This window comes from Nuphar pumila, chromosome 1, assembly GCF_984573655.1.
Source record: "Nuphar pumila chromosome 1, dmNupPumi1.hap1.1, whole genome shotgun sequence".
NCBI classification, from domain to species: Eukaryota; Viridiplantae; Streptophyta; class Magnoliopsida; order Nymphaeales; family Nymphaeaceae; genus Nuphar; species Nuphar pumila.
In genome coordinates, this window is record NC_143249.1 from 162605953 (window position 1) to 162618285 (window position 12333).

Below are 12333 nucleotides of genomic sequence, written 5' to 3' on the forward strand. Positions count from 1 at the left end.
ATTGTTTACAATACTCAAGACGTAGGGAATCCTATCTTCCATGTGGATTAAAAAAATATTCAGAAGTACAAACCATAAGGTCATCCAGAGTCTCTAAACCTCTCGGTAAATTTGTGTCCTACAAATCTTTTTCTCCCACATACAAGGCATTCATTGCATTAATACACTCGTATAAAGAACCTTATGTGAAAGTATCTCCAAAGAAGTCACTATGATCAAGACACTAAGTTCTTGATGAATAAAGTGTGCACAAAGGCACAATAAGAACACTTAGAACACTTGTGCACAAAGGCACCACCAACAATGTCTCACAAATGCACAAAGGCATAAAAGAATATGAGAAACTTTATTAAACAATAATGGCTTTGTCTTAAAGCCCAACTAAAATACAAGGGGATGAGCCCCTTTTATAGAGCACCAAAGTGGGCCCTGGAGGGGCCCAACGACTAGAGTGCCCCCCCCCCCCCCACCCAGGTACACTACTTAAAAGAAAGAAAAAAGGAGAATTACAATCATATTAAAAACATGAATATATGTAAAATATGAAAAACACCAATTGCTCTTAGATTTCATTTTCTTTTAAACATACTTTTACTCATTGTACCGTAAGTTTGAAGGTGTTAAAAAATGTATATATATGTATAATTATATATAATATATTTATTTATATATTATTTATATTTTTTCTTTTTCCTTTTTTATTTTTATCCTTTTAGGCTGTCTAGTTAATTTTGAACTAGACTCAAAGTAGTCAAACTTTTTGACTAGCAAATAGAGCTGTTGGACTAGCTCCAACAACTCTTTTGAGAGCCTTCTCTTCTCTCCCTCTCTTTTGTATATAAATAGGGGCAACTCCCTGAAAAAGTGTGTGTGTTTCGGGGTCTGGATCTTATACCAGACCCGAGTCCATTCATGTATAACTCTCTACTCCGTATTTTTATTTTTGTTCCGGGTTTGGATATTACACCAGACCCGAACCCACAATGTAAACTTAAACATATTAATACAGTCGCTAGGTCACGATTTCATTAACAAAATCGTGACAGCCACTACCTCTCTTCTCCTATTACTTTCTCTCTCTTCTCAACACAGGTTAAAGAGGAGATTCTTTCATGGTATCAGAGCCAAGATCTACTTAGGGCTTGAAAAGACTTCCACAAGGTGCGACCAAGGTTTGAGATCTCTCCTTTTCTTTCGTTTTCTCCTCTCTCAACTTTGTTCATCTCTTTTCAACCCCTCTTTTGGTTTCTTTCCTGAAGGATTCACATCTCCCTAACGTGAATCTCTAAGCCATCACGTAAATCGTGAATACGTGAATCTCAAAAAATAAAAAACTTGTCTCATCGTGAACCTCAAAAATCCCATCTCACGTGAATCTACTGTTTCGCGTGAAACCCTAAAGTCAACCTTTTCTTACTCGTATTGCCGTATTCAGATCTGATTGCTTTTGCACCAGATCTGGAGCACTACTCCCCCGCGCATCCTTCTGCTATTTGGAATGGAATCAACATTTTGCTGTTTAGATCTGATATTTGACTTTTTTTTTTTAATTTGCTTTCATTTCTATCAAGTGTCTCCTTTCAACCTATTTTCTTCTCGTTGTCTCAACTGGCACTCAATTGACAGTTGACTCTCAACGTTATCTTCAGCTATTTTTGCCCAGATCTGAAAACACAGTTGACAGTTTCAAATTTTGTTCATCGTGTGAGAAATTTCTATTGCATCAATCTCAGTTAAAACAAAAGGAAGGGAAGGCAATATTCAGATCTGATCTTTTGAATATGACAATCTCTAATCGCTATTTTCTCGAAGGTTGCTCAGCCAAAAAAAAATTTGCGACGAGCCAACCTTTTTGACAGCAGACTGGGCACTCCGTGAACACTCGAATATCCTTGTCTGATTCCTTTTCTTCATGGATCCTCATTCTTCTCAATCAAGTCTTTCTTCGAGTTTTCTCAATCAACTTGTTTCCGAAAAATTAACCACCTCAAACTTCTTGATTTGGAAAAGACAAATCATACCCTTTATAAAGAGCCAAGGTCTCTTAGGTCACCTGGATGAAACCACTCCAGTCCCGCTAGAATTTGTTACGAGAGAAGAGAAAGATGATAAAGGGGCGAGTTCAATTGTGTATGTCAAAACTGCAGAATATCTAAACTGGGAAAGGAAAGATCAAACAGTAGTTGCTTACATCACTTCTACCTTGTCTCAAGAGGTTCTTGTTGCAATCCCCGACAATTGTACAACCCTGCAACTTTGGGAGAGGCTGGTTCAGACGTATTCACAAGTTTCACAGGCAAGGATAGTTTTTCTAAAAATGGAATTTCAGCAGCTGAAAAAAGATTCCATGACCATCATAGAATATCTCAACAAGATGAAGACTACCACAGATCAACTTGCAGTTATAGGATGTGCCGTGAGTGATAGTGATATGGTGCAATAAACTCTTAGTGGATTGGGACCCAATTATAATATGATTGTCACTTCACTATTGTGTCTGCGTATTCTTCCTACTTTTGATGAGTTGCGAGCTAAATTGATTCAGTATGAAATGACTTTGAAGGGATTTTCTGAAGAAACACATGCTCATGCAAATTCTCAAGAAGTTTTTGCCACAGGAGTGACTTATGGTCGAGGACGAGGGCGAGGGGGACAAGGGCGAAATGGACACGGAGGACGTGGATTGCTTCCCACTCCGAATATCTGGACTTCCACTCAAGGACAAAGGTCAATCCCCACTTGCTTCCTTTGCAACAAAAGGGGGCATATCAAGGCGAATTGTTGGCACAACCCTGAAAATAAAGGAAAGACTCCACAAACAGAACAAAAAAGAAAGCCCACTAATATCAGAGACAATGCAGAGATTAGAGATCTGTTAATATCTGCCCTGTCAGAATTGAAACTAAAGCAGAATGATCAAGGCACATGGTTCGTCGATTTAGGGACGGCAACTCACGTGACTGGTGATGCAGTTAAACTTTCTAAACCTATCCCTTATTTTGGCAAAAGTAAAATTTTCACTAGAGATGGATCGGCGAAGGCCTAATGATGCTCCAGTTAGAAGGTTGGAGAAATGGGAAAATATATTAGTTAAAAGAGGTCGGGGTAGGCCTAGGAAGACTTGGATGGAGATGATAGGAAAGGATATGAATGCTTTGAACCTCACCGAGGACATGGCGTTGGATAGAAATGATTGGAGGAAAAGGATTCATGTGGAAGACCCAAAATGAATTTCTTTTTTGGTTCATATCGCTGACCCCAATTGTTTTGGGATGAAGGCGTAGTTATTGTTGTTGTTGTTGTTGTATGGATCCTATCATCCTGTTTCTCATGTTGGAAAATCTATCATTCCCATGTCACATTGTACTCTTAAACTTACTAATGTCCTTCATGCTCTAAATATCAAGAAAAATATTGTCTCTGTTTCTAAGCTTGTTGATGATGATCAGGCTTCAGTCGAATTCACTCCCTTCTCTGTGCAGGTCAAGGACCTTCGCACGAGGGAAACATTCGCTGAAGGAAAGAGACGAGGCAATATGTATGTCTTTGAAGAAGCTCCATGTCATCCCGTCCGCCCTATTCATCTAGATTCGAAGCCTTCGTTAGAGTCGTGTTCCTTCTCTTCAACAATCTTTTTAGTATTTCTGAATGTAATAAGCCTTCCTTATGACATAGTCGATTAGGACATTGTGGTAGTCATTTTATTGAAAAACTTGTTTCCAATAATCTCATTCCTAACGAAAGTCTCAATGTGGATGAGAAAAGTCAAAAGTGTTCCAGTTGTCTTTTATGCAAAAGTCATGTATTGCCTTTCCATTCTATTAATAAGAGAGCTTCAAAGCCTTTTGAGGTAATATGTTCTGATGTATGGGGACCTGTCTCAACCGCCTCTGGGTCTGGGAGCAGATACTACCTAATCATTATTGATAGCTACTCTCGATACACCTGGATATATTTCATAAAAAATAAGTCGAAAGTTTTCTTTTTGTTCCAAAACTTTGTTTCTTTAGTAACAAATCAGTTCTCTGAGTCCATTCAATTCTTCCAATGTGATGGAGGTGGTGAGTTCTCATCTAGTGACTTTATTTCTTTTCTTCAAAACAATGGGATAAGAAGAAGAGTGTCCTGCTCACACACACCTCAACAAAATGGATTTGCTGAGCGAAAACACAGGCATATTGTTGAAAGTGCCATGAGTATGCTCCATGATAGTAATCTTCCCATTAATCTGTGGACAAAAGTTTTTCATTCCGCCGTACATGTGATAAATAGACTGCCTATGGTTCTAGAAAATAAGTCTTCCTATTAATGTCTTTTTGGAGCTCATCCTAGTTATCATGATTTGCGTGCTTTTGGATGTGTTTGTTATGTGCATATTGATCGGTCTCTAAGAAACACGTTTGAGGATAAGGCTCAAAAGTGTAGATTTGTGGGATATGCCGAAGACTACAAAAGATATAGGTGTTACGATCCCATCAATAGACGTATCAGAATCTCAAGAAATGTCATCTTCGATGAACACAATTTTAATCACAAAGCTGGCACAATGGATATGCCCTCTACCACCACCGAAGTCTACCATCCTTGGCTGAATTCAGAACTTTTTGCTGGTTCCAATGAAGTCTGCTCTCCAGATTGTGGGCAGCAGGAAGAAGAAATGTCTGAGACTATTGTCACATCAGGATTACAGAATGGGGAAGAAATACCATATGTACCAGGCAGATACAAGGGCATTTGCTATACTAGACAGAGAACGATGGCGCCACCAAAATTTTCAAATCATGCCTCAGCAACTGCACCTACTTCCTCTCATACTCTTGAGGTCAGAAGATCCAATCGCATGCGACATCCTATTGATAGATGGGTCAGTTATAACAATTTCTTCTTAGACTTTCAGCTCTTCTTAACAGCTCTGAATAAGGAAGATGCACCTATCATGTACTATCAAGCAGCTACTTCTACCAAATGGGTAGAAGCCATGAATGATGAAATGCAAGCCTTACATGAATGTGGAACCTGAGAAATCTTCCACAGACCACCTGACAAAAATGTTGTTTGATGTAAATGGGTTTACAAAATAAAGTATAAACCAGATGGAACCATTGAACGATACAAGGCGAGATTGGTTACAAAAGGATTCACTCAAGAAGCAGGGCAAGACTATGATGAGATATTCAGTCCAGTAGTGAGAATGAGAACAATTCGAATTATTCTTTCACTTGCTGTTGAACATGGATGGAAGCTGAGTCAGCTTGATGTTAAGAATGCTTTTTTACATGGGGATTTGAAGGAGGAAGTCTACATGGAACAACCCCCTGGATATCAAGAGCAAAATTGCAAAACGCATATGTGCAGGCTCAAAAGGGCTATCTATGAACTAAAACAAGCATCTCGCTCTTGGTTTGACAGCTTCTCTCTTAAGATTCAGAAGCATAGATTCTCACGCTCCCTACTAGATCACTCATTATTTATTTTTAGAAGTCAGAATGTGATCACTCTATTGTTAATTTATGTTGATGATATAGTTATCACAGGAAACTCTGAAGATAACATCAAAGAAGTAAAAGACCTATTAGGACAGAGGTTCAAAATGAAAGATCTCGGATCCTTGCGCTATTTTCTTAGCGTAGAGGTCGATAGCCAGGCTCATGGGTTGACCCTCACTCAACACAAGTATACGATAGATGTTCTCAGCAAGGCAGGTATGAAAGACTGCAAACCTTTAGCAACTCCTAGTGTGCTCCACCAAAAATTAAGTACTCATGATGGAGACCTGTATGAGGATCCCACCAGGTACCGCAGTCTAATAGGCATGTTGCAGTATCTCACATTTACTCGACCTGATATTGTTTATTCAGTCAATCAAGTGTCTCAATTTATGCATGCACCTCGTACTGGACACATGGAGGCAGTTAAAAGGATACTCAGATATCTGAAAGGGATTATTGGAGATGGCTTGATATATTCTCTAGAATCGTTTAGTAAGAATGTGCATGAACTTACTGTATATTGTGATGCAGACTGGGCAAAAAATCCTGATGAGCAAAGGTCCACGTCGGGATATTGTGTTTTTATTGGGAGAAACTTAGTCTCTTGGAGTAGTAGAAAACAAAAGGCTGTTGCTAGATCAAGCACTGAAGCTGAGTATAGATCCATGGCTGCCGCTACTGCTGAAGTCACATGGGTCAGACATTTACTAACTGAAGTAGGAGAAACTATCTCTCCGTCTACCTTGCTGTGTGACAATCAAAATGCTCTCAATATGTCATTCAATCCAATACACCACAGTCACGCCAAACATATTGAGATCGACCAACATTTTGTGAGACAAAAGGTTGAAGAAAAAGAGATTGAGCCTGGATTTGTTAACACCGAAAGACAAGTTGCTGACATTTTTACCAAGGGCTTGACAAAAGATCGCTTTTGGATGCTTAAAGGCAAGTTGTTCATGGTTCAGAACCATGAACAACTTGAGAGGGGGTGAAAAAGTGTGTGTGTTTCGGGGTCTGGATCTTATATCAGACCCGAGTCCATTCATGTCTAACTCTCTACTCGGTATTTTTACTTTTGTTCCGGGTTTGGATATTACACCAGACCCGAACCCACAATATAAACTTAAACATATTAATACAGTCGTTAGGTCACGATTTCATTAACAAAATCGTGACAGCTGCAACCTCTCTTCTCCTATTACTTTCTCTCTCTTCTCAACACAGGTTAAAGAGGAGATTCTTTCACTCCCCTCTCATTGTAAGAAATGCTTTATCAGCATTTTATGTGAATGAAATAAGTTTGTTATTTTTCTTTTGAGTTCTCTCATTTTGTGCCCTTTTGTGGGTTAGGATTAAGATGTCTTTAATAGACACTTGTTGTAAGCATTTGTACTTTCGTGGAAGATCTTCATTTCCTTACATTATTGCTGGATGTTAGCCTGGGCTGCGGCGACAGAAGAAGTGAGTGAAGAGAGCATGAGAGATGAAAAGAGTGAGAGCAGAGACGAGAGAGAGGTTAAAGAGCAAAAATGAGCATGATAAGTGACAAGAAACAAGGGCTCAAGGGAGAGAGAGAGAGAGAGAGAGAGAGAGAGAGAGAGAGAGAGAGAGAGAGAGAGAGAGAGAGACTTGGACTCACTTGTGGAGACCACTCAGTGCCAATTCCTTGGTGATTTACCTTCACCAACTGTGTGATAAAGTTCGGTTGAAAATTGAAATCACCATAGGGATAAAAGAACATGTGCTATAGAAGAAAGAGATGCACCACAAACCATGCACGTGCGCTAAACATTCTTATCTTTGAGGGGAAAAACCTTCAAAAGCTTGACATCATTCAACAATGACTGAAACCCTCATTACAATGTTCACTTAAATACTCAAGGACTAATGGATCAATATGGATCTAAATTCAACTCAACGAAACCAGTTCAAAACTATTTTAACCCACCTGTTAAGGCAATTAATGGACCTTGCATCTTCAACTGGGCAACTTGAAGCCATCTTAAATTATATTCTGTACCAAAACCTCTGCAGAAATACCAGTATAAGTTAGGATATGTTGATGGAGCAACTTGAAGTATTTTATTAATCTTCTACAAGGATTCTTTTAATTTGATAAAATTGAAATTGCCTTTCCATCTTCTGGTGTTTTTATGTTAGATGCATCTTGATATTATGCATGAATCCATAGTTCTATTTAGCAGTTACTGTGATAATTGGCTTTTATGTATTTTTCGTTCTGTATCATTGATCAAATGTAAGTCAGCACTTACCCTTAGATTCTTATGAGAAGTTTTACTTCTATGCAGCGTTCAACAGGATGGTTTTCTCGAAGCAGATTCCATCGCTTGCAGTTTTCTGTTCATATAAGATTCCTTTCAATACATTCTAGCCCAGAGGCAAAAAATTTGCTAAAGCTTGCATCTAAACGCCTTGAAAACTGCAAAAAAATAGGAACTCAAGGGGGTTTGTTGTCAGATGAAGAGGATCTTCAACTTGCTGATGGAGGTACAAAGCAAATGCTGCTGTCATGACTTTGTTTTAGTAAATTACTTTTAGAACGATCATGCAATATTGATTTTTTTTATTAGCATGATTTTCTTTCTGACAAGATGTCTAAAATGGACATGGGCGGAGTCCTGTGTGTGTAAAATTCAAAATTAGAACACTAAAATTGTCAATTTAAAAGCATCAATTTCAGAAGTGAGAGTTCTACAAATTGTGATTAAAAGATTCAACTTGAAATTTCTTCATAGAACAAAGAACTAATTCAAAGAAAAAAATATTTATCACGAGTTACAATGGGGTTTGGTGTGACATTGCATTGATTCTCTACTCTGTGTCATAAAGTATCCTGTGTGCCTCCATGCTTGATCATGTTGACACATTCAAGGCTAAACAGGCATCCATGTGATATATAGCTTGCAATAATTATGTCTCTGCACCTAAGATTTGTGCAAATATTGTAGAATTGCCAATCTGAGCACTTTTAATAAGGAGCATGATATTATTAGGATGCAAAAACTTTGTGGTCTGTTCCCTTTGTAAGAGGGACATGCTACTGTTGGTTTTCTTAATAGCACACAGTTACTAACATGAGCTTTATGCCAGTTCCCTTTGTAAGTTTGAGTAATTTCTTGTCTAAAATTGCCGTCTCATTCCATAGCCCTCATTACCCTCAAGTGATGTTTAGATACATTTTTGCATGAGTTATATTATATATTCTTGAGTGCCTGTATCATGTAGATAATGCTCTATATATTGGAGTAACCATAAAGAATCCTTTCTATGCACTATACTAAGTATGGATGTCTTGCAACTTGCAGATCCCAATGATAATACTTCACGAGCACAACTAATGAACTCAAAAGACATGGATCACTTATATGGTGATGATAAAGGGGAAGTAGGCGATGAAGTTGATGAAGAAGATGAAGATGAAGAAGAATATGATGTATATGGAGCACCACACATTGTAAGAATGCCTTTCTGATTTGATCTTACTGCGATCTATTTCTCATGAATGAGTATTTATTATACCAGTTCTCTAAGATTCTTTTACTTAATTTGGACTTCTTTACCAATATAAGTTGAAGCATTTGTTTCTTTTCCTACAGGGTGGTGGACATGCAGGTGCCTTTCCATTGCAGTATTCATGTATCCTTGAGAAATGCAATTCCAAGTTTTGTTACTGGAATTATAGGTATAGGTTGATTGCTGTAGTTGTTGTAGCATACACAAGAAATAGATCAAATAAACATATAACAAAAATAAATTTTTTATCAAAATATATAAGAACAAAAATAAAAATAAAAAATAATTGCCTTCAGTTTGTTTGTCCAACATGTATACAAACACAGACAACACTAGAATTCATCAAACAAATATATAAGAACAAAATTAACTAGAATTTCTTACACAGAAATTATTCTATTAAAATATGTAAGAGCAAAAATATAAATAATAAATAATTACCTATAATTAACTTTTTGGTGAAAAATATCCTCCCTTTGATTTTTTGTTTCTTTTCTGGTAATATAAAGTTAGATAGTGTAGAGTTCTTTTTAACTTTTTCTGTGTAGGCATACAACTTATAGCTAAAATTGAATAAATTAATCATTTTACAATTTACAATTTTTAGCAACATAAGTGGGTGAAGTTTTCGCATTTTTTTGGGGCTCAAATGTAAATTTATCTAAACAATAACTGACAAATGTTACCTATAAAGGTAACTTAATACCTAAGGCAAGTAAGTCTAAGTATCTTCGAAAGAGGCATGGGCCTCTCATAGGGGTTCATGCCTTATGTAGAGGAGGGTTAGGCCTCTTTGCTGGGGAGGTATGGGCCTCACTTCCCATCAATGAGGCCTATTGCCTTTAAAAACCATGAATACAACTGATAGGAAGGAAGAATCCAACTTCTTGTTTCCCCTCAAATCTCTCTCTCTCTCTCTCTTGTACGTCATTTTCCTAAGAGGAACGTAAATATCCCTAATCCGAAAGAAGATTCTATATGATGCTATATCCAAAAGCTTTTCATGTCAATTTTGAATAAAGCAAATCAGTTTTTGTATGATTATCCCTACTTGAGCTTTATAGAAGCCAGATAAAGGTAAAGGAACAGATCCAGTTGCAAGCAGCTTAGGCTTGTCAAGTTGTAGTTTGGTATAAAGGATCATGCCCTGAGCTCAAGCAACCAGTGGCTTGGCATTGTCTGAAAGTTGACCTTTTTTATGTATGCATGTTTTTATATAGGCTGATAGTTTTAGCAGGTTCATTTATGAGCAGCACAGGATTGCTTGACAACTATGTCACATGGGTGCGGGTGCGGGTGCGGGGATTCGGCACTTCCAAAAAACCCGGGTGCGGGGGTGTGACAGGGGAAAAAATGTAATATATATATATATAAGGGGGTAAGGGGGTTCGGGGGTTCTCCCGACGCGGGTTTTTTCAAATTTCATTTTATATACAGCTGCACGATAGCGCACCCATCTCGTCAGGAGAACAGTGAATACTAATAGCCAGCAAGGCTACCACCATCATTATCATTTATTATGGAGAGAGAAAATCCTTTACGAAAAAGAAGGATAAGCAAGGCTACCACCATTATTATCATTTATTATGGAGAGAGAAAATCCTTTACGAAAAAGAAGGACCAGGATTGAAAAGGCAGCAGCAGCTGTCAGCAGAAATTTTTTTTTAAAAAATTCCGCAGCCCATTTCATAGGGCAAATTTAAAAAAAAAAAATCCAAAAAAAATGGACCTAAATGATTCTGGGTGCAGTCAACGCACCCAGGATCGGGTTGACCGCACCCGGTGCCGCACCCGCACCCGCGTCGAGTCGCGTCGATGCGGGTGCGACACCCTGCTAGCCGAATCCCTGTGACATAGCTTGACATATTTACTAGCTTGGTAAATAGTCCACGTCAGAGTTAATGCCGCTGGCCACTTGGCTTGTTTGAAAGTTGACTTGGTTATGTATGTATTGTTACTATACAACACTGCTCGAGTACAATTGGCTGCTGCTTGTTGCAAATGCTCATGTAAGTTCATCTCTTGACACGTACACAAAATATTTTGAATAATATATTGGCGATGAGTTTACATAGGCCTTGTCTTAGGCTTATGAAGGAATCAGATGGACTTGTGCTTAAATATTCAAGGATAATTAACTTTAAAGCACTGGAAGATGTGGAATCCCTTGGAATTTGGAGAACTCAATCTCACACCCAACGGTGAGCATGCTTGGTTATTTATTCATGTGGAATACACTTGGTGATTGGTTCTTGCTTGACAATTAGATGCAATTATTTTTCATGCTTCAGGATTTGTAATTTCCTATATGAACCTAGATCCTGGAGAAGAAGCCCATGCAGGAAACTACTTGCAGGAACTCTTTGGTGGATTTCCATTTGCTGTGGGTGCTGAGGATGACCAAATTGAAAGCAGAACTCAGGATGTTGATCTAAGTGATCATGACTATGAAATATATGATCAGGATAGCGATGATGATAACGATAACTAATTTGTGAAAGATTTTCAGGTGATAATCAATACTTGATAATGAACTAATTGTCCTTTTGTTGCTCATCATATTTCATGTGGAATTTCTGGTTTCTCTAGGTGTATACCGTTGGGCGAGCTTCCTGATTCATTGCTACCAAACACAATGATGACACCCAGTAATATCCATACTGTTGATCATGGATTATTTCCATCATCCACATATTATGTATTTGGTTTGTTATGCAGCTAAATCCTACATATTAGATTGAGTATGGCATGAACTCATCCTTGAAAATTGTTTAGGGCTTTAAAGTGTGGTTATACTTCGGGAGACCCTGAACATCTTCTGTTTGATCAAATAGTATGTGGAATGTCAAGACTCAATACAGTGGTATTACTATGAAAACTGCACTTCGTGGTTCCAATCAACAAGAGAAAATAATAATTGTATAATGTGTTGCACGCCATAAGTACCATTTTGTTTATTGTAATGTAAGCCTTATGGAAAGTAAGCATTTGAATTCGAAAATGATATCTTGATCCGGTACCGAATTCAGAAAATGTCAAATAATTTCTCTCTAAAATCTCCATATTTTGCTGTCCATTCTAAGATGCCACACTACATCCATACAATTAAAGCATGACATGGCGGGAGCTCGACTACTTTGGATTGTTTCCAAGTTCCAACTAAACTCTCGGGAAGGCACTTTCATTTAAGGGGGCTTTTGATTCACGGACAGAGTAGGACAAGGACGGTTGTCCTGTCCTGTCTGTGGTCAGCCCATGGCATGTGGATGGAAAACCATTTTTTTTTCATAAACCGCCCATGCTGTTC

At 38.1% G+C, this 12333-nt stretch overlaps 1 protein-coding gene across 1 annotated transcript in view; it reads left to right on the forward strand.

The window, feature by feature from the left end:
- The window catches only part of LOC149851177 (uncharacterized), a 42682-nt gene extending 30745 nt beyond the window's left edge, over nucleotides 1-11937 (forward strand). The window contains exons 11-15 of the mRNA XM_089999194.1: nucleotides 7802-8000; nucleotides 8819-8967; nucleotides 9110-9149; nucleotides 11345-11535; nucleotides 11616-11937. Of these exons, the coding sequence (XP_089855320.1) occupies nucleotides 7802-8000; nucleotides 8819-8967; nucleotides 9110-9149; nucleotides 11345-11517 (561 nt within the window). The 3' untranslated portion in view covers nucleotides 11518-11535; nucleotides 11616-11937. The remainder of the gene's footprint in view (nucleotides 1-7801; nucleotides 8001-8818; nucleotides 8968-9109; nucleotides 9150-11344; nucleotides 11536-11615) is intronic.
- The last annotated feature ends 396 nt before the right edge of the window (nucleotides 11938-12333 follow it).